The sequence below is a fragment of the Hypanus sabinus genome, chromosome 6 (assembly GCF_030144855.1).
Source record: "Hypanus sabinus isolate sHypSab1 chromosome 6, sHypSab1.hap1, whole genome shotgun sequence".
In the NCBI taxonomy this organism is placed as follows: domain Eukaryota; kingdom Metazoa; phylum Chordata; class Chondrichthyes; order Myliobatiformes; family Dasyatidae; genus Hypanus; species Hypanus sabinus.
In genome coordinates this window covers 163,748,555-163,771,239 of record NC_082711.1, presented here as the reverse complement: position 1 = coordinate 163,771,239, position 22,685 = coordinate 163,748,555, and the positions used below count along the sequence as shown (strand labels likewise).

Sequence of the window (22,685 nt, the reverse complement as noted above, 5' to 3'; positions counted from 1 at the left end):
AGACATGCTACCATCGAGGAGGAGGTACAGGAGTCTGGAGACACCCACTTACTGTTTTAGGAATAGGTTCTTCCCCTCCACCATCAGATCTCTGAATGGACAGTGAACGCTATCTCACTCTTTGCTCTCTATTGGCACTGCTTATTTATTTTCTCATATTTCTTATTGTAACTTTAGTATTTTTTATGTATTGGACTCCACTGCTGCTGCAGAACAGTAAATTTCATGACGTCTGTGATAAACTTGATACTAATTCTGATGTCCATAGAGCACTAAATGTCTCCCCAGAACAATAATACTACTTTAATTTTCCAACGACCAACTTGCTGAGCATGCACTTTTGCTAAATTGTCATCTCAGGAGGCCAAAAGTTACATTTTATTTTTCTGTTTACATCCTGTGGATTGCTTTTGAATATGCAGTGGTATTTCACAGGAATATTGAGATCTATTGTTAATTATATCAGTGTGATGGGTAGTTTTCATTAGGCTGAATTAATTTTTAAATGGGCAGTGCCCCTCAAGTAAAGTTGTCAAAACTTGTGCTTTTTCTCCTCCCAAGGCCACCATATCTTTTGCCAGTTATACTTAGTGCTAATTAAAACAGATAGCAAGTGTTATGGGTTGCAGTACAAGGATATTGCATGTACACTCAGTAGCCAATATTAGAAGTATTAGGTACTTCTTGTACCTGATAAAGTGGCCACTGAGAGCATGTTTGTGGTCTTCTGCTGCTGTAGCTTTGGTATGTTGAGTGTTCAGAGATTCTCTCTGCACACGACTGTTGTAAAGCATGGTTATTGAGTTACTGTCGCCTTCCTGTCAGCTTGAGCCAGTCTGGCCATTGTTACAATCGAGCAACAATGAATATATGATTGAGACAGGATTTTATAACAAATAAAACATTTATTAAACACTGCTTTAAAAAAAAACCCAAAAGTAAACAAACGACTAACTTAACCGGAAGTCGGCTGCTGTGCAGCAGCTGGAATAGTCCTTAAAGCGAGAATGCAAAAACAGTTCTTAAAGTGATAATGCAAAAACAGTTCTTAGAAGTAGTAATGCGGAAGTCTGAAATTTACACAGTCGCTTGGTAGAGACTTTCCTTGAAATAATTTAAGTTCTCCTTCGTGGCGTTACTGCTGATCCCTCTCGAAGTATGCTTGGATCAAAGGATTTACAATGAAGAAAATGAAACCTCTTAAAGGCACTGACCTTTCCTTGGTGAAACTCTGCATCCAACTCTTTCTGCCCCCTTTAGCAGGAGTTATCTCGGCTTGCAGGTTACTAATTCCTTGTACAAAGATTAAATAAGGTCATACCGGTTTCACCATCAACACCAACTTTCCCAATCCTTCAGGATTTCCGAACTTTGATGAATCTTTACTCTCCACTGCTGAACTGGCAGTATTGTAGCAAAACTGCCGGCAATAACCTTTGAGACTTAAGACAGAAAGTAAAACTCCACTTTTAAAAGAAACTGCGTCATAACATCAAAATATGCAGCGAAGCGGGAGTGTCTGGCGAATTCAACCACGGACTTCCCCCACAGGGAGGGGTCCTCCTTTTATACCCTATTGAAAAAGAACTATCACATGACCTCTCACTGTTGGGAAAATGACGTCACTCCACCGTCACAAGACCATTACCTCATGTCCAGCATAGCTTCAATTACATCGTGGTCACGTGACAGGTACAAGATACCCATGGGTACATAACACCATTCTCCTCAGACCTCTCTCATTAACAAGGTATTTTCTCCCACAGAACTGCCACTCACGGGATGCTTTGTTTTTGTTTTTCACACCATTCTCTGAAAACTCTGGAGACTGTTGTGCATGAAAATCCTAGGAGATCAGCAGTTTCTGAGATACACAAACCACCCTTTCTGGCACCAGCAATCATTCTATTTTCAGAGTCACTTAGATGATATTTCTTCTCCATTCTGGTGTTTGGTCTGAACCGCAATGGAAACTCTTGAGCATGTTTCCATGTAGTTATCTATCGAGTTGCTGTAATATGATTGGTTGTTTAGGTATTTGCATTAACGTGCAGGTTGTAATGTATTATGTGAGTATTCGTAGGTCAGAGTGTGTATGACGTCAGAACGCGGGGTTTTGTAAAATGGAAGTCTGGTGAATAAACATGTGTGTTTAATACTGCGGTGTCCAAGTCACATTAACGCTACATGGTGTCAGAAGAAAGCGAAAAGGAAAGGAAGAGAAGACACATAAAAAGATGTCACAGTTACAGCCACCGTTGAGTTTATGTCTAAGAGGTAATATTGCTGAGAATTGGAAGGTATGGCTCCAGCAGTTTGAGCTGTTTTGCACCGCTAGTGACGTAGATGACAAGACGGAGAAAGTGCAATATGCTATGTTTCTGCTTGTGGCTGGAGCAGAGGCAATAAAGGTTTGCAACACGTTTTGTCTTCCAAGAGGGTGAGCGAGATAAAATTGAAGTGTTGAAGAAAAAGTTTCAAGATTACTGCGAACTGAGAAAAAACCTACCGTACATTCGACACATTTTTTACGAGGGCTCAAGGACCAACAGAGACTGTAGCCGCCTACGTAACAGATTTGAAGAACAAGCCAAACATCTGTGAGTTCGGACAACTGCATGATTCTTTAATACGCGACAGGATTGTATGCGGCATACAAGATGATCATGTGAGAGGCAGGCTGTTGAGAGAGGCGGAGTTTACATTGTGCCGTGCTAGCGAGATCACGTCAAGTCAGTTTAAAATGCTTAATGAAGAGACTGAAGTATACAAAATAAAAGCTGTGAAAACTGACAAGAGTAGGACAAAGCCAGCTCCACAGGATAATCAAAAGGAAGTTAACTGCAACGGATGTGGTTATAAACATGGATACAGAAAATGTCCAGCCTTTGGTAAGACATGCAAATTATGCAGAAAGAAAAATCACTTTGCAAAGATGTGCAAATCGCAGGAGCAAGCAAGGATAATGCATGCTGTGGAACAGAGTGAGTGCAACAGTGACATGTTCATTGGCACAATTCAAATGAAACAGGAAGTAAGCATCAAGAATATTGATAATGCAGAGATGGATGTTGAAGATGAATGGACTCAAGATCTGATAATAAACAGGAGGAATGTGACATTTAAGCTCGACACTGGGGTGAAGTGCAATGTAATGTCAGCAGAAACATTCAACTCACTGGACATCAGAGGAAAACTTGGAAAATCCACCTGCAAGCTTGTTGGATATTTTGGCCACAAGACAGCATCATTGGGAAAGAAAACACTCACCTGTGTGTATAAAGGACAGAAACATAAGATAGAGTGTGAGATTGTGCAACAGCATGTTTTGGCAATACTAGGCAGAGCAGCATGCATAGAGCTAGGCCTGGTGAAGCAAATCTATGGTGTTGAGAAAGAAAATGACTTTCTCAAAGACTTTGCTGACTTGTTTTTTGGACTAAGATTTTTACCAGGGAAACACCATATCCAGATTGATTCAACTGTTGCACCAGTCATGCATGCTCCGAGGAAGGTTCCAGTAGCTCTCAGGGATCGAGTAGTGGAGGAGCTACACAGAATGGAACAGATGGAAGTCATAACGGGAGAAATAGAACTGACCGACTAGGTGAATGGTATGGTGACAGTGGTCACAGAGAAAAAGATTAGGATTTGCATGGATCCACAAGATCTCAACCGAGCCATCAAAAGAGAGCACTATCCGCAGCTCACGGTTGAAGAAGTTGTCTCCCGCATGCCTAATGCAAAATACTTTTCAGTATTAGATGCAAATCAAGGTTTCTGATGTTACGTACCTCGTAACTGGGTCACTTACCAGCAAAGATAGCGAGGTCCGTTGAAGTCTGATGGTACTATTTTTAACAGTATTTATTGATAAAGATACACAAAAATAAGATCAATGCAAACATACAGGTAATATACGTCATCAATACTAAATCTAAAAGCGCAGGTATAATAATAATCAATAAGAAATAGCTCTATTGTTGTCTAGGGGATAATGTATTGTCCGATGGAAATATAAAAGTCACTGTTAGTTCGTTCAAGCTGCAGCGTTTTGGGGTTGAGAGAGAGGCGGGTTAAACTTGCCCAGTTCTTTTATGATGCCAATCTTTCGAGTCGTGGGGAGTTGGTTTCCCCGTTGTTAGCTAAAAGCCGTTTTTCCATGGTAAAAGCCACCGATTCCGGGGCAAATGGAACCAAACGCACGTGGCCTCCTCCCACTGGCTTCCGCTATTACGGGATCGCTAGCGTTTCTTCTGGTGCGTCTGAGGGGCTGTTCCCACAGACCCTCTTTTATCCTGACTCACAGGGTCTCAGATGTCAATCAGGTTGGGGTGAGGCAATCCCTCCCTCAACCAGCCCACTTTGCCTGAGGGCTTCCACGTAGCACAGTATCGTAATACACAAGTTCGTCTTCAAGAGACAATGGCCGTGTCCCGTAGCTTTATATCGCCGGGGGAACGAGACATTCCGCACGTCTCTCTCTCATTTCCTGGGTCTCCTGACCCAAATCAATAGTGATCTTGCGATTCTCACAAAGGAGGGGGCTACCCCGCACCCTTCGGCCCCTTGGAGCTGTGGTACATTCATAACACTGGCAGTTCAAGTTGGCTGAAGAAAGTTCCAAATTATGCACTTTCAACACGCCCATAGGGGGATATCGTTTCCTGCGTCTACCCTTTGGGATTTCTTCTGCATCAGAGGTATTCCAGAGGTCAGTGACACAAATGATTGAAGGCCTGGATGGAGTGGTCAGTATCATTGATGATTTGCTGATATGGGGTGACACCATTGAGGAGCATGATCAGAGATTGAGGAAGCTTCTGGAGAGAGCACATGAGTACAACCTAAAAGTGAACAAAAGTAAATGTAGGATCAGAAATACAGATATCAAATACATAGGTCACATACTCAGCGCTGATGAGATAACGAAAAGGTCAGGGCTGTGGTACAGCTACCACCACCTGAAGACAAGCAAGGACTTTTGAGGTTCATGGGCATGATACAGTATCCCGCCAAGTTCATTCCCAACTTATCAGAGGTCAGTGCTCCACTTCGAAAACTACTAGAGAGCAACACTGAATGGCATTGGGAAGATGAACAAAAGAAAAGTTTTGACACATTGAAGCAGTTGGTTACCAATGCACCAGCACTCAAGTTCTATGATGTCAATAAACCGGTGACAATGTCTGTGGATGCCAGTTCAGAAGGAATAGGAGCTGTTATACTGCAGGATGGGAGGCCTGTGGCGTATGGATCATGAGCACTTACAGACTATCAACGCTGATATGCTCAAATCGAGAAGGAATTACTTGCCATAGTTTATGGGTGTGAGAAGTTCCACCAGCATGTATATGGCAAAGAAATCCAGGTTGAGAGTGATCACAAACCACTTGAGAGCATCTTGAAAAAGTCACTTCACCAAGCTCCTATGAGGCTGCAAAGGATGCTTCTCAGGCTACGGAGGTACACTCTCACAGTCACCTATAAGCCAAGAAAAGAACTGCACATCGCTGATGCTTTGAGCCGTGCTTACCTCAAAGAGCAAAAGGAAGAGTTGCTAGGAAGAGAGGGGGAGGTCAACTGGATTACACCTCAGCTACCTATTTATGAGGAGAAGTTGAGTATGTTCAGGAAAGCGACTGCAGAAGATCCTGAAATGCAAATGCTAAGGGACAGTACAGTGAATGGATGGCCAACAGAAAGAAAAGATGTTCCAAAAGAAATACAGAAGTACCGGACATTTAAGGAGGAAATTAGCTATGCATCAGGACTAATGTTCAAAGCAGCAAAACTCATAGTACCAAATCAGATGAGACAGGAAATGCTCAACAGAATTCATGAGTCACACCTGGGGATAGTGAAATGTAAAGAAAGAGCAAGGGACATTCTGTATTGGCCAGGTATGTCAACTCAGATAGAGGACATTGTGTTTGTAATGAAAATAAAAACAGCAATCCAAGAGAGCCTTTGCTTCCCCATCCACTACCAGGAAGACCATGGGAGAAGCTTGGCACAGATCTCTTTTGTTACAATGGTGCAGAATATCTGCTTTGTGTGGACTACTATTCAAAATATCCGGAAGTCACCAAGTTAAGTGACACGTCCAGTCAAGGTGTCATTACCGCAATGAAGTCGACATTTGCAAGACATGGTATTCCAGATATTGTCGTCAGTGACAATGGTCCACAATATGCCAGTGGTGAGTTTAGAGAGTTTTCAGAAAGCTGGGAATTTCAACATGTTACTTCCAGTCCTGGGCACGCTCGGTCTAATGGACAAGCAGAGAGAACTGTACAAACTGTCAAGAGCATGCTCAAGAAGGCACACAGCAGCAACGGTGACCCATACATTGCTCTGCTTGAAAACCGCAACACACCGATTGAAGGTGTGGGGTTCTCTCCTGCACAGCTGTTGATGGGACGTCGTCTGAAGTCCAAGCTGTCAACATCCACAGCTCTACTGACTCCTGAAAGTAATGCTCAAGTACATGACAAGCCAAAGTACAAGCAAATAAAGCAAAAGAGCTACTATGACAGACATAAAAGACAGTTACCAGATCTGCATAGAGGTGAAAATGTCAGAATACAGAGAGGAGACACTTGGCAGCCGGCTGTGGTTGTGAACAGGCATCAGCAACCAAGATCCTTCATAGTTCACACGCCGGATGGAAGAGTCTACAGGAGGAACAGGAAGCATCTGCTGAAGACAGGTGAGAGGGAGTTTCCACGTACAGATACACAGGACATTTCCACGGATAGAGACATGGAAACAAATGACACCAAGAGTGTGGGGCGTGACAAAACCCCACGATGCAATGACGGTGAAAGTTTGGCGCAGACAGACCGAGGTGGAAATGCAGACACAGAGGTTACTCGAGAGACTGACTCTGAAGGACAAGCACAGTCACAGTTCTATCGCACAAGGTCTGGGAGACAAGTCAAACTTCCAGCTAGATACAGAGACTAGATCTACCTACAGTCTCGCACACTTTGAGACAAAATCACACATGTTATAAGTTCCAAGGTGTGAAATAAAAGGATTATTAGTCTATGTTAGTAAAAGAAAATATACTGCTGTTAGTATTGTAAGACACAATGTAGAATACAGTATAAGAAGTTAAGATTTTTATTAGTTTATGTGATGGCTGTTGTAATGTTAGAAAGTCATACCTAGAGGCATTGTTTTGGTAATTCACAGTATTGCAAAAAAAAACTTGAGGGGGGGGGGATGTAATGTATTATGTGCGTATTCGTAGGTCAGAGTGCGTATGACGTCAAAACGTGGGGTTTTGTAAAATGGAAGCCTAGTGAATAAACGTGTGTTTAATACTGCGGTGTCCGAGTCACATTAACGCTAAACAGGTGTTCCTAATAAATTGGCCACTGAATGTATAAAAAGTATACACTGCATTCCAGTTAATTCGGAGTAAGGGGAAATATAAGGCTCTCAGGCAGGAAGCATAAATTGGAAAACTGATGTTCTCAGGGAAACGTATGGAAGAAATGTGGCAAACGTTCAGGGGTATTTGCGTGGGGTTCTGCGTAGTTACGTTCCAATGAGACAGGGAAAGGATGGTAGGTTACAGGAACTGGTATAGAAAGGCTGTTGTAAATCTAGTCAAGAAGAAAAGAAGAGCTTAATGAAAGGTTAAAAAACTAGGTCATGATAGAGATCTAGAAGATTATAAGGCTAGCAGGAAGGAGCTTAAGAATGAAATTAGGAGAGCCAGAAGGGGCCATGAGAAGGCCTTGGCAGACAGGATTAAGGAATACCCCAAAGCATTCTACAAGTATGTGAAGAGCAAGAGGATAAGACGTGAGAGAATAGGACCTATGAAGTGTGACAGTGGAAAAATGTTATGGAATCGGAGAAGATAGCAAAGATATTTAATGAATACTTTGTTTCAGTATTCATGACGGAAAAGAATCTTGGCGATTGTAGGGATGACTTGCAGCATACTGAAAAGCTTGAGCATGTAAATAATAAGGAAGAGAATGTGCTGGAGCTTTTGGAAAGCATCAAGTTGGATAAGTGACCGGGATTGGATGGGATGGACCCCAGGCTGCTGTGAGAAGCAAGGGAGGAGATTGCAGAGCTTCTGGCAATTATCTTTGCATCATCAATAAAGACGGGAAAGGTTCCAGAGGATTGGAGGGTTGTGGCTGTTGTTCCCTTATTCAAGAAAGGGAGTAGGGATAGCCCAGGAAATTATAGACCAGTGAGTCTTACTTCAGTGATTAGTAAGTTGATGGAGAAGATCCTGAGAGGCAGGATTATGAGCATTTGGAGAGGCATAATATGATTAGGAATAGTCAGCATGGCTTTGTCAAAGGCAGGTGGTGCCTTATGAGCCTGATTAAATTTTTTGAGGATGTGACTAAATACATTGAAGGATTCTAATGCATAGAGGCCAGTGTGCCTCGGATTTATTCTGGGACCTCTTTGTGATTTTTATAAACGACCTACAGGAGAAAGTGGGTTGGGTTAGTAAATTTGCTGATGACACAAAGGTTGGGGGTGTTGTGGATGGTGTGGAGGGCTGTCAGAGGTTACAGTGGAACATTGATAGGATGCAAAACTAGGCTAAGAAGTGGCAGATGGAGTTCAACCCAGATAAGTGTGAGGTGATTCATTTTGGTAGGTCAAATATGATGGCAGAATATAGCATTAATGGCAATACTCTTGGCAGTGTGGAGGATCAGAGGGATCTTAGGGTCCGTGTCCATAGGACACTGAAAAGCTGCTATGCAGGTTGACTCTGAGGTTAAGAAAGCATATGGTGCCTTGGCCTTCATTGATCGTGGGATTGAGTTTAAAAGCCGACAGGTAATGTTGCAGCTATAATGTTGTCAGACCCCACTTGGAGTACTGTGCTCAATTCTGGTTGCCTCACTACAGGAAGGACATGGAAATCATAGAAAGGATGCAGAGGAGATTTACAAGGATGTTGCCTGGTTTGGGGAACATGCCTTATGAGAATAGGTTGAGTGAACTTGGCCTTTTCTCCTTGGAGTGACAGAGGATGAGAGGTGACTTGATAGAGGTGTATAAGTTGATGAGAGGCATTGATCATGTGGATAGTCAGAGGCTTTTTCCCAGGGCTGAAATGGCAAGCATGAGAAGGCATGGTTTTAAGCTGCTTGGAAGTAGGTACAGAGGAGATGTCAGGGGTAAGTTTTATGTAGAGAGTGGTGAGTGCGTGGAATGGGCTGCCGGCGGAGGTGGTAGAGGAGGAAATGATAGGGTCTTTTAAGAGACTCCTGAATGGATACATGAAGCTGAGAAAAATAGAGGGCTATGGGTAAAGCCTAGGTCGTTCTAAGGTAAGGACATGTTTGGCACAGCTTTGTGAGCCAAAGGGCCTGTATTGTGCTGTAGGTTTTCATGTTTCTATGTTTCTATTAAACAAACATACTAATATTAAGCAATCTAAATAAAGAACTGGGAAATTATGCTAAGGGTTGTAAGACAAAGGAATAAAGAAGCCAAGATGGTGTCTCTGAAAAATCTATCACCTTTATAGATAAGATAAAGAAATTATTCAGATGGGAATAATTGGTTAATAGGCTACATAATTAAAACAATTACATCATGAGGGTAATGTGCTAATACTTAGCCAATTAAAAATGAGAAAGGCGATTAACTTTTAGTTACTGCTTTCTGCCTGTGAGTGAAAAATACATGAGTTTGTTCAAAAGTACAAATCTTATAAAAAGTGTTATTTTTAAAAAGACAGTAGTTTCCAACATTCCTAACCTGTTGAAGTAGTGAAATAGTTTCATTTTAACTCCTGCCTATATCTGGCATCTCCAAGCTTGAACGCTTGAAACTGCATTGAGCAATTGAGTTCTAATTTGTCTTGCTGCTTGTTTTTTTGCCAACTATTAGTGACAAAAATCACTGCCTTTTGAACACAAACAAATGCAAATGACACTTTTTTTAAAACTGTTCACTCTAACCATGGTGTGGTTTCTAATATCAGTTAGGAACTATTCAGCAACAGTTTCTTGTTCCAATTAAGTGGCAGGGCATCCCAAATAAACAAAGGGAATCCCAGCTATTTTCTCAATGTTTGTGTTCTTTAATAATTGTCCCACATAAGCAGCTGCCCTAATTAAATGATGGAGTATTTAACTGGAATCCACTGTCTATGAAGAAGCAAACACTGGAGGTATAAAGAATGTCTTTCATTATCTGAAAAAAGATTCCACCTGTTGGACCATATAATGCACAGTCATTTGTACTGACTTGGACAGGTTTCCTTATGATCTCCTGACAGCTATACTGAGATAGTATCTTATTTTAATAACTTGTCACATTGCTGGATGGTGGTGTAGTGGCATCTGCACTGGACTTCAAGGCGAATGATTCCAAGTTCAAATCCAGGCTGTTCCTTTCACCTTTGTGCTTTCCATCTGTGCTGGATTGAGTGTCGAGTTAGCAACTCGGCCTCGTAAGAAGCAGACAAAATGCTAAAAGTAAAGACAAGGTTGCCACTCGATGTTGTAGCTGTGAACTAAACAGTCTGCTATGTTAATCATAAGATTACATTTCTGGTTAACAATATCTGTGTAACAATATCTGGAATAAAATGTTTCTGAAATTATTTGTGAGAGCACTGACATTAGTGTCCCTGTTTCTCAATGACCATCAAAAGCAGAAAACATAGACTTGCACATATTGCAGTTTCATGAAGTAAGGATTTTCTGAAGCACAACCTGTCTGCTTTAGCAATATTGCAGTATGAAAGTGATGACCCATGGTTCTGTATATTGATTCATATAGACTTTCTTAATGTCATGGAAAATTTGCCTTTAGTGATTGAAGTATGATGCAGTTCTGTTAAATGATTGTTAAAGGAGATTAAGAGCAGTCAGTGCCTTGGAACCTCTGTAAGAATTAATTGGTAGAAGTTGTATGGAAAAGCTGGATAGGCTTGGTTTGTTTTCATTGGAGAGGAGAAGGCTGAGAGGACTATCTGATTGAGATTGTAAGAAACTTTTCCCTGTAGCAGAGATGTTTAAAACTAGATTTAAGGTGAGAAATCAGAGGCAACCTGAGGAACTTTTCTTTCATCCATTGGGTGGATTAGAATCTGAAAAGCACTGCCCAAGTGGGTTGTAATGACATATACTCTCAGCATTTAAGTATCCAAAGAAGCACTTGGATTTCCAAGGCTCAGAAAGCTACCAATTAAAAGCTGAAAAGGAGATAAGTAGAGATGGATATTCAATGATTGGCATAAACATGGTGAATCTAAGGGCTTGTTTCTGTGCCTGTCTGTATGAAATAGCATTTTGTGGCAGCTATAAGGTGTAATCAAGTAATATCCTTGACAATTAGCCTCTTTGGGATTTTGACGATATCTGTTGATTGCTATATATCCATAACAATTGACCTTTGCAGGATTTTTGAAATATTAATGCTAATAATATGTGCTAAAATGCAAAGATAAAATTTTCACTAATGCTAGTAATTTTAGCCATGCAGTTAAAACAGATGTTATTCTAATTGTATTTTACTTTGAGGCAGTGAGTGAATGAACTAATGCCAGTTTGGTTTCTACCAAACTAAAATGTAAAGCATGGGAAAATTTTTGTGTAGATTTAAAACTTTCATATCCTTCTAAAATGAAGCACCCCATGGGATCTTTTATACTAATTAAATTGTACTAATTAATAATCAGGTATTTTGAAGTTTTATCAAAGCTTTCAAGTTCCCTGCTTAAAATGGAAATGAGTAGCAATATGTTCAGAATAACATTAAAATCTTGGAGGCAATACACAAAAAGCTGAAGGCTGAATTTGAGCCTTTGACAGCCAAGCTAATGAAAAGGGTTTGAAGATGCTCTTTATTTTTTAAGATGTCCAAGCAGTGATTTGATGGAAACACAATTCAAAGTACTTGAGGGTACTTTTTGAAGTGATATTGAGATACACTATCCATGGCAGTACCCTTCCTTGAGAGGTTAGTGGGTTTAGGACCCTCATTCACATTACTGAGGGGTTGGTGCACAGTCAGAGATGCAGTTCTTCAGGAAGTGATTGAGGGGATGCCTTGGCATGCTTAGTTGTTTCCCAGTCCTTTATTTCCTTGGTCATTTGGTCATTTTGTATCATTTCTGGGATTTGATTGTATACCCATTGGCTGTCATGCTTCATTGTTAGAACAGAGAATATCAAACACATATGATTAGATATGGAATAATGTGGGAAGTAAGTTATGTGAATGTAAATTATTGGATAACAATGAAAGCAGAACTCTTAGAATCCTTAAGAACCAGTGGTACTGCAGTTGGTTGAAGAATTTTAGAGACATTCTGGAGGGAAAAGTTACTTCAAATGAAATCTGTGTTATAGTAATAAACAAAAGAAATAAGGATATAAAAATTGGTTGATCTCAACACTGTTCAGAGTCCATGTACTGGTTGTGTTATAATCGCTGAAGATAACTTTTGGGTAACCTAGAATTACAGCATCTAATCCATCTTCCCACTTGCCAATATATTCACCCTTGTAGTGTTTAGGAAGTTGCTAAATCGTTTTTGGTTTCTTTCCATGCACAGACTTGCGGAAGCAGGCTCGGCAACTGGAGAATGAACTTGATTTGAAATTGGTATCCTTCAGTAAGCTCTGCACAAGTTACAGTGGTGCTACTACGAGAGATGGACGTCGCGACAGGTATAGGTACTACGCAGCAGTCCTTTTGATTTTTTTGCTTTTTTTCCCTGAACCTTCAAAAAATCTTTATAGAGTAATACAAATGGATACAGGCCCTTTGTTCCAACCAATCCAAAAGGTGCCCACCCAATTAGACCAAATTTTCTACATTTGGCCCATATCCCTCTAAGCTCTGACCCTCCCTGTACCTATCCAAGTACTACTTAAATAATACTATTGTACCTTCCTCAACCATTTCTTTTGGCAGCTCATTCCATATACTGAACACCCTCTGTTGCCCCTCATGTCCCTTTTAAAGCTTTCTCTCTCACCTTAAATCAATACACCCTAGTTTTGGACTTCCCTACCCTGAGGAAAAACTAACCAGTCTCTTATAATTTTAAACATTTCTATAAAGTCTCCCTCATTCTCTTATGTCCTGAGGAATAAAGTCCTAGCCTGGCCGACTTTTCCCAGTAATTCATTCCTTCTAGTCTTGGCAAAATGCTTGTAAATCTTTTCTCCACTCTTTCAAGTTTAATTACCTATTTCCTACAACAGGGTGACCAGCGCTATATATAGTACTCCAAATGCAGCCTCACCAGCAATTTGTACAACTGCAGCATAATATCCCAACCCCTATATTGTGCCCTAACTGAGAGCCACCATACAAAGCACCTTTTTCACCACCCTGTCTATCTGTGATGCTGCTTTCTACGAATTAGCTCTTATACACCTAGCCTTCTCTGTTTCATTACTCTCCCTAGTGCCCTACCGTTCATAGTATCAGTCCTATGCTGGTTTACTTTCCAGAGTGCATCAACTCACGCTGAACTGTATTTCCAAATATTGAGATGTTGATGGGTTTTCTGAAATTGTGCAATTATTAATGTTTAAACATTGTTATCCTGAAGACTAGATTATAATTTTAAGCTTTGTTGTGTTTCAATTGATTGCTAGAAATCACAAATTACTGTAAGAAAGACAACTGGAAATTAAAAATATTTTTCCCTATTGATATGTTTATTGTCTGATATTTTAATGATGCAGTTTCATTTGATCTTTTTCTTCTCACATTGTGGATTCCTTTTATTGTCATAGATCAGTTAGACAAAAAATGCATTTTGGACATTGCCTTTTGGTTTAAGATTTATAACATATGTTAGATAAATTTAATTTTAAGGTCTTCTTTAACAGTACTTCTAACCTTCACTACTTTTTCATCTTTGCCAAATAGATGAGACTCGTATTCGCTTAATTCAGCCATTTAACAGAATAAATATGAAGTTAGGTAAAAGCATTGATTTTCAAAACGAGAAAATTTGTGTCATTTTGCATTTTGATAAGCTGAATGTGTTTTTGTTAACAGTAAATATTTCATTTAATAGCTTTTAAAATACACATTCCACGGACTCGACTATTAACAGTTATTTTAGCTACTTACATACTTGGGTAGATTGATTAAATTATTTAATTGCACATAATCTATTATATGGCTAACGTTTACTTTGATTATTCTGCTGGTTTATTGCCCTTTTCTTTCCAACTTTCTAGCTCTGATACAACGCCGCTTCTTAATGGATCAAGCCAAGACAGAATGTTTGAAACGATGGCTGTGGAAATTGAACAGTTGCTAGCCAAGGTGAAATTGAAGCTACATCAGTTATTGCTATGTTTACTACTATAATTTTGCCTGAATTGTGCAACCTTGTCTTGTCTCTCTGTTTTTTCAGAAGTCTGTTGTCCTCTAGTTACCTCTTAACTACATTTCTGTTTTTGCTTATTGCTCAGATTTTTGTTTCACATTTCTTCATCCCAAATCACACAAGCAGGTACTATACTACTTAGATTTTTGCAGTGTTCAAAATGATTATGACGGTCTTTGGTTCCTTTACTGCTCCATTTGTCTGCTGATTACTTTTCGACGCCTGCCAACGTCCACCATTGTTATGCAATGTGGCATTTGCTTGTCAATCATCATTTCTATGGTCATATTTCAGTTTTAAAATATATTTATAAAATAGCTTGTATTTTAATGGTTGGACCAGGGATGTCATGGCAGAATTAGCAAAAATAATGGATCTATTCACACAATGGAGTTCCAGAACTACATGCAAAATCCTCATGCAATTCCGTAAGTGATTGCCACAACTAAGATGACTGAAACAACTTAAATTCATTGAAAATTGTGCAGGTGTATTTCTCCAAAGCCTCTATAGTGTCAAGTCATTCCAGAGATCCAAATCTAATTGTTGTTTCTCTACTTTGCTTGTTAACCATTCCATAAATAGAAGACCCACATGTCTGCATATAATGATGCCACTATTCGTGGTCTAACTGAAGATGATTAAGTAAGTTTCCATTATGCAGGCCTGGAGATCCCATTGTTGTAACTAGTTGGAATTAATTTCAGGGTAATGATTCTGCACTTGGTGCTGGTGGAATAAGTACCAGATGATGTTGGGGTATATTGCTTTGTCAGCAATTCTTGTGTGTGATCTGCTGGCTATAACAATTCTTTAATCTGTTAGTCTCCCTAATAAGAAAGGTGAAAGCTTTTCCATGGGGTTGCAGTGACTTGACTAAATAAAGTAAATTAAAACAAGTCAGAAACTTTCAAAAATTTCTAAAATGCTTTGCAATTATTACCTTGCTGTTCCCAGTTCATTACTCTGAATATAATAGCCTTTAATTACACCATACATCTTCATTTGAATGCACTTCAGTATCATTATAGATACTGAAGAGATATTTATCCCTACGTTTCCTGTATGAAAATCAGACCATTACAAAAAATACAACCTAAAAGAAACTGAACCATATTACCTCACAAAAAAATCCACAATTAATTAAATTTTATACATACATATCGATTTTGTGCATGGGGTTTTCCTAAATAAAATAAAAACAGTGAGCATGATATGTTATTATTAGCAGGGAAAGAAGTAATACCGCTTGGAATACTGTCACAAGATATCCTACATTCAGATGAACATAATTTCCCTATCTCTTTACTGCCCTTTTGAAAATGTAGCTCTCTGTGTTAGAGATTTCAGCTCAGTTTTATATCCTAGAGTTGGACTGGAACTATGATTCTGATTACATAATAAAAAAGCTATTAAATGAAGTAAATTGACAACTTAGAGTTAATTTGAATGTTCATTTGGGAGTGTTATATATAATTAGCCCAGAAGTGATGAGGAATTAACTAAATATGTTTCCATCGTGTCCTCCATGTTTCTGATCATTTCTCCCGATTTTCAGTGCCACAATAAGCAGACCTATAAGAAAAGTTCCATGATTGGTTTACTACTAAGAATACATGCTTGCTGTTTAATTTTCTATCCAATTGAGCAGTATTTAAACTTTCTTAGCTCATCCCTCTATGAAAGTAGCTAACATGAAAATTCAAATTTGCATCTAATTTTGTATAATGGAATAGCCTCAAGATAACTTTCAAGCATTAGTGGGGAAGTTGGAATAACGTCACTTGCCTCTTAGCAGCAGGAGTGGTACACAATATTAAATGTTCATAAAAAAGGAAAGTTAAGGTATTTATAAAAAGGTTTTGGTAAAGAATTTTGTATCTGTGCTTTTATGTACAATTTCATTGTTTTATTTATACTTGCCTCTAGCTCACAGGAGTAAATGACAAAATGGCAGAATACACTTCAACACCTGGTGTTACGTCATTGAATGCAGCACTCATGCACACACTACAAAGGCACAGAGATATCTTACAGGTAAGATTCTTCAATAAATAGGCTTTGTTATGGTAATGTTATTATTTGGGTATATCATTAGCAGATCTCTGAAATAATCCTTCCCATAATGCATTTTTTTTTTTGAAGAAATTAGACTACAACCCACTCCTGCCTTTGCCTTTACCACCATCCCATCATCACCATACCAAGTAATTGTTTATTTTGAACGTTAAAGATGAGATGAATTATAACTGAAATGAATATGTTTTGCCTCTCCATGATATTTCAGCTAGCTATTTTGGATGATTTACTCATATTAGGACGGTTACTGAAGCAAATGTGTCAAGTTTCGTCCGCCTATCTCGTCAACTTGATGCATATTAGTGGTAAGACTGTGGTATGCTTTGACCCTAAGCCTCAGTTACTCATCAGAATATTAGATTATTGGCACCTGTTGCAAACGAAGTCTAAATATGCTACAGCAAGAGTGTCCACATTACCTACGGAGTACATGCCAGAAGATCTCATGAGCATTTTCAAAAATGGAGGCATGTCTGAAGGAGTTTTTAGGTTGTTTGCCTAAGGAAAGCCATTGTGGGAATCTTCATTACCAACTCTCGGTGGCCAAGAGCTTTTCCGAAGTCAGAATATGGAATCTGCCCATTTGCAGATACAATAGTTATAATCTTTAAGTGATAAATCCTCCTATTTTCTATTTTCCTATTCTAATTTAGGCTGAGAAGTGGAAGATGGAATTCAATCTGAAAAGTTGGCACTAGCAATCATCGGCTACTTTCTGCAGGCTGCAGATAATTGTTCCAGATTTCCTCTTAAACTTCTTTTGAATTACTTCCACTGTAATCTGCAGCATGTAATTTTCCTCTTAACAATGGACTTAGAAATCACCTCAAGAAATCATCTCACAATGAAAGAATGCAGAGCAGTCAATGCCTTTAAGGGTCATTGCCATGGCTGAAAGCACAGCAGGAGAGCAGGGATCCAAGCCAGGATGATATACAGGCTTCCTCTATTCAGCATCTTGTTGGCGAATGTGCAGTTGCAGGAAAATAAAATTGATAATCTGAGGGCAAGGCTGCCTGTGTTGGAGGCAGATCTCAATTGTTTCCCGTTTCAAGACTTGGCTGTCTGTGGATACACTGGACACAGCAGTCAGACCAGAAGGACTTAGGATTTTCAGGGTGGATCAGTCCCTGAACTCTGATAAAGAAAAGGATAATCATTTCTCTTTGGTGCACCAACCTGGAGGTTATGTCGGACTCTTGTTCCCCTGACTTGAAACACCTATCGATCAAATGCAGACCATTTTATTTACCTTGGCGGTTCTCATCTGTGATCCGGACTGCAGTTTATATACCATCAGCGGCCGACGATAAGCATTGCATGGTGACGTCTGTAGACAAGAAACAGCCCACCCTGAAGCATTTCAAGTTATAGTCAGAGGCTTCAACCAGGCCTGTTTGAAGAAAGCTCTGCACAATTAAGATCAGCATATAACCCCTAGCACCAGAGGTCCCAACACACAAGACCTCTGCTGCACTATAAGGAATGTCTATCATTCCTTGCCTACACTGCATTTTGGTATATTGACCATTTGGCTGTCCTCCTACTACCTGCATACAGACAGTGCCTAAGAAGCAAGGCTTCAGAGATTAAGGCAACTAAGAGGTGGTCGCAGATGGCTGAGGAACAATTACAGGATTGCATTGAGTCAATGGATTGGACTGTGTTCAAACATTCATTTGTAGACCTGAATGACTGCACCAGGGTTGTAACAGACTTAGGTAACAGCTGTAGAAGAGTGTGTCCCCATGAAATTGTTCAGGGTCTTCCTGAATCAGAAACCCTGGATGAACCACGAACCCTGTGCTGATGGGGCTTGTGGAGGAGAAGTTTTTGTTAATCCAAACTGACTGGGGTTGACAAGTAAGAAAATCCGTGATCCAAATGCACAAGAGGGTATTGAGGCCCAGGTCTTGAAGTTTACTGATTAGTTTTGAGGTAATGGTGTTAAATGACAAGCTGCAATTGACAAAGAGCATCCTGATGTAAGCATCTTTGCTATCCAGATGTTCCAGGGTTGTGTGCAGAGCCAATGAGATAGCATCTGCTGTAGGTCTGCTGGTTCAGTAGGCAAATTGGAGCAGATCCAAGTTTCCATTCAGAAAGAAGCTGATATACTTCAACACCAGCCTCTCAAAACGCTTCATCACTGTGGATGTAAGTGTCTCTGGTTGATAGTCATTTAGACAGGATACCATGCTCTTTTTTTGGCAGTGGTACGATTGAAGCCTGCTTGAAGCAGGTAGATACCACACATTGCCAGACTGAGAAGTTGAAGGTATCCGTGAGCACACCAGCCAGTTGGTCTGCACTGGTCTTCAGTACTTGGCCAGGTGCTCCGTCCAGACTGGATGTTTTCCTTGGATTCACTGTCTTGAAGGCAGCCTGTGGGTCATCTTCAGAGACCAAGTCCAAAGGATCATCAGGAGACATGGGGGTGTGCAATGGTTCCTGCTCTGGTGGTCAAAGCAGGCACAGAAGGCATTGAGGTCATCTGGAAATGATGCTCTGTTGTCCCCTTCTCGCAAGATTTAGCTTTGTTGGAAGTTATGGCATAGCTGTCGAGTATCCCTCAGTGATTCCAGTCTAGTCCAGAATCTCCACTTCTCTCAAGAGATGGCTTTCCGGAGATCATGCCTATGCCTCTTGTAGCATTCTTGATCTCCAGGCTTGAATGTCTCTGATCAGCAAATTTCAGATTTCATGGTTCATCCAGGGCTTCTGGTTGGGGAAACATCTGAATGATTTTGTGGGGACACACTCATCCACAGCTATTTTAATAAAGTCTGTATTAGCTCCTGTCTAAGTGGTCACTTGGATCTGCTCTAATTTGCCTACTGGAGCTCCAGGTCCTCAGCAGATGCCAGCTCAGTGACTCTTCACACAACCCTAGACCATTTGAACAGCAAAGGTGCATACATCAGGATGCTGTTTATCGATAACAGCTCAGCTTTTAATACCATCATCAAAATTGTTAGGGTGTTTAAGAAGGCATATGGAGTGTTGGCCTTTTTTAGTAAGCGGATTCAATTCAAGAGCCGTGAGGTAATGTTGTAGCTCTATGGATAGAATTCTAACTGGTTGCATCACCGTCTGGTATAGAGGGACCTCTGCACAGGGTCAGAAAAAGCTGCAGAAAATTGTAAACACTGTCAGCTCCATCATGGACACTTGCTACTCCAGAATCCAGGACACCTTCAAAGGGTGAGACCTCAAAAATGTGGCATCTGTCATTAAGGACCCCTATCACCCAGGATATACCCTCTTCTCATTTCCACCATCAAGGAGGAGGCACAGGAGCCTGAAGACACATACTTAACGTTTCAGGAAACAGCTTCTTCCTTTTCGCCATCAAATTTCTGAATGGACAGTGAACCCATGAAGACATCCTCACTTTTATTGCCTCTCTTTTTGCCCTACTTATTTAATTCAATTTTCTATAAAATTCTGGTTAAGCAACACCTGGAGTGGTCATTTCTGGCCGTCTTATTATAGGAAGGATGTAAAAACTTGAGAAATGGTGCAGAGATTTACTAGGATGCTGCCAGGATTAGGGAGAATTTCATATGAGGATAGGTTGAGTGAGCTAGGGCTATTCTCTTTGGAGTGAAGAAGGTCGAGAGGTAAGAGGTGTACAAGGTAATAAGGGGTATAGATCGAGTGGACAGCCAGAAACTTTTTCACAGGTCATATGAGGGGGCCTAATTGTAAGGTGATTGGAGGAAATTGTAGGGGAATGTCGGAGGTAGGCTTTCTCACTCAGATAATGGGAGGTGTGTGGAATGCACTGCCAGGGGTGATGTTAGAGGCAAATATATTAGGGATGTTTAAAAGATTCTAGGATAGGCACGTGGATGAAAGAAAAGTGGAGGGCTAACTGTGAGGGAAGTGTTAGATTGATTTTGGAGTAAGTTAAAAGGTTGGCACAATGTCATGAACTGTACGGCCTGTAGTGTAATGTTCCTGTTCTATTTCCCATTTGTTCATGGGTCTATCTGAATGCCTGTTAAACACTGCTGTTGTATTTTCTTCTGCCACCTTTAATCCAGACGTCATCTTGGTGAACCTCACCTGCACCCTCTCCAAATCCGTCACATCTTTCTTATAGTGTAGTGATCAGACTTCATGGAATACTCCAAATGTGGACGAATGAAAGTTTTGAACAGCTTATAATCATTACTCCATTTGAAAGTTTATTAAATACCTCTCAGCTTCATCATAGTCCTTTTTGTGGTCATTTGTTTTTAAAAATTGCTACATTTTTAACGAAATTGCATGTAGAGCAAGTTAATATTGCTAGAAAATTTTCTGAATATTATCTCCACAAAATAAAGTCAAAAGATGGAAACCATTAATTTCCATCAAATATTTGCTAATAGACCAAGCAGTGATAATGTTGAAAGATCAGATCATTGTTATATATAAATGAAGATAAATTGCAGTTCAATTTAAGTGAATGATAAATATCTTCATTTGTGGGTTGAATGTTTAATTATCAACCTCAGTAGAAAGAATGAGGTGATTGAAAGCTGCAGAATAATAGTTTCTCTGGAAATGAACTTCTTACATTTTAATTAGGGACTGTTGTGAAAATCCATTAAAATAAAATAACATGCCTTATTCTTTTGTTAAAGATTATCTCGTTGTTATAATTTAAATTTAACAGAATGATAGCTCCAAATAAAATGGCGTAGCTTTTGATGTTCTATTGGGAAAGCTAGTAAAATTTAATGAAGATATCCGCAATATAATTATCAAAAGGAATTTTTTTTTTGCTCACTGAAGGATTGTCAGTCAGAAGGACTTACATCTTGGCAAAGTAAGTCGTGAAGTCATAGAGAGGTGCAGCAAAAAACAGTCGTTTCAACCCACCAAGTTCACATCCATCACCAGATACCCATTTACAACAATCCTACATTCATTCCATTTTTATTCTCTCCAAATTTTCATCAACTCCACAAGTTTCTGCCACTCACTTATACCCTAGAGACAATTTACTGTTAACCATTTAACCTACCTTTCTTCTTTGGGATATGAGAGGAAAATGGAGTGCTCAGAGAAAACCCATAGAGAGAGTGTACAAATTTCATATGGATAGCACCTGAGGTCAAGATTAAACCCATGACTGCTGCAGTGAGGCAGCATCTCTTCTAGCTGTATCACTGTGCCACCTGTTAATGCATCAGAGAGCTTGCATTCTCCAAATGGTTGCTATACCCTTCCATGATTGAAACCTCCATGCCTGTGTGATGGCACTTCAATGGGAATGCATTGGCCCTACTATAAAAATGATGCAGAATTATTACTGGATACCCTAAACCTATGATTGTTCAAACTTATGTTCCTGATGGACCAAAAGATAGATGTCAAGAGCTATGGTCAGCCTAGGTGAGAACAATAGCAGATGGGCACTACCAAATGTACATCATCTGGTCATGCTTCTGCTGAAAAATACCTGCAGTTACACAGGGCAGCTTGTGATCATGCATGTAAATCAGCACTATGTACAAAAACCATTTACGAGGAATAAAGCAGGTATAATTGAGTGACCTTGACAACAGGGTATCATCATGGTGAATGAGCAGATTCCTGCAGGGAAGATGGAAAATGAGTCTTCTGGAAGGCTGTAAAATAGTTTTATTCTCAATTCAGTGAGTCAGAATCTGTTATTGGTGAAATAGAGAATGGTATAACGTGAAGCCAATGAGAGTGATGAGGGGCAAACAGGGAACCTTTCTGACCACCCTCTTGAGGATGACTGTTGCCAGGTTCAGGATAACAAAAATTAACTCATGAAGTTTGCAGTCACCATCAGTGGAAAATTTAATGACTTTACTGGGTGAACATAGGATTTTGTTATGCATTTTCTGTATGTTGAAATAAACAATAAGTCAAAGTTTTAATCAGTTTGATTTATGACTGAATTGTTAAATTTATTGAGTCAAGTAGCACCTATGGAAGGGAATAAACAGTCAATGTTTCAGGTTGAGACCTTTCATCAAGACCTTCCTAATGAAAGATCTCAGTCTGAAACACTAATTGTTCGTTTCCTTTCATAGATGCTGCCTGACTTGATGAGTTTCTCCAGCATTTTGTGTATATTGCTCAAGATTTCCAGCATCTGCAGAATCTCTTGTGTATAAACTTCATTGAATTTGAAAATAATAAGTTAAAGAGAAGAGTGTAATGTTTACAAGAAAGGTTCTGACACCCCTTTTGGCCATTGATGGACAAGTTT

At 39.8% G+C, this 22,685-nt stretch overlaps 1 protein-coding gene across 2 annotated transcripts in view; it reads left to right on the top strand.

Annotated features, from left to right (window-relative positions):
* Positions 1-22,685, top strand: part of gosr1 (golgi SNAP receptor complex member 1) — a 109,960-nt gene that overhangs the window by 8,882 nt on the left and 78,393 nt on the right. The window contains exons 2-4 of one of the 2 annotated variants that reach the window (XM_059973347.1): positions 12,569-12,683; positions 14,217-14,304; positions 16,298-16,405. In XM_059973347.1, the coding sequence (XP_059829330.1) occupies positions 12,569-12,683; positions 14,217-14,304; positions 16,298-16,405 (311 nt within the window). Of the gene's footprint in view, positions 1-12,568; positions 12,690-14,216; positions 14,305-16,297; positions 16,406-22,685 lie in introns of both variants that reach the window. The other variant, XM_059973346.1, reaches the window with a different exon arrangement.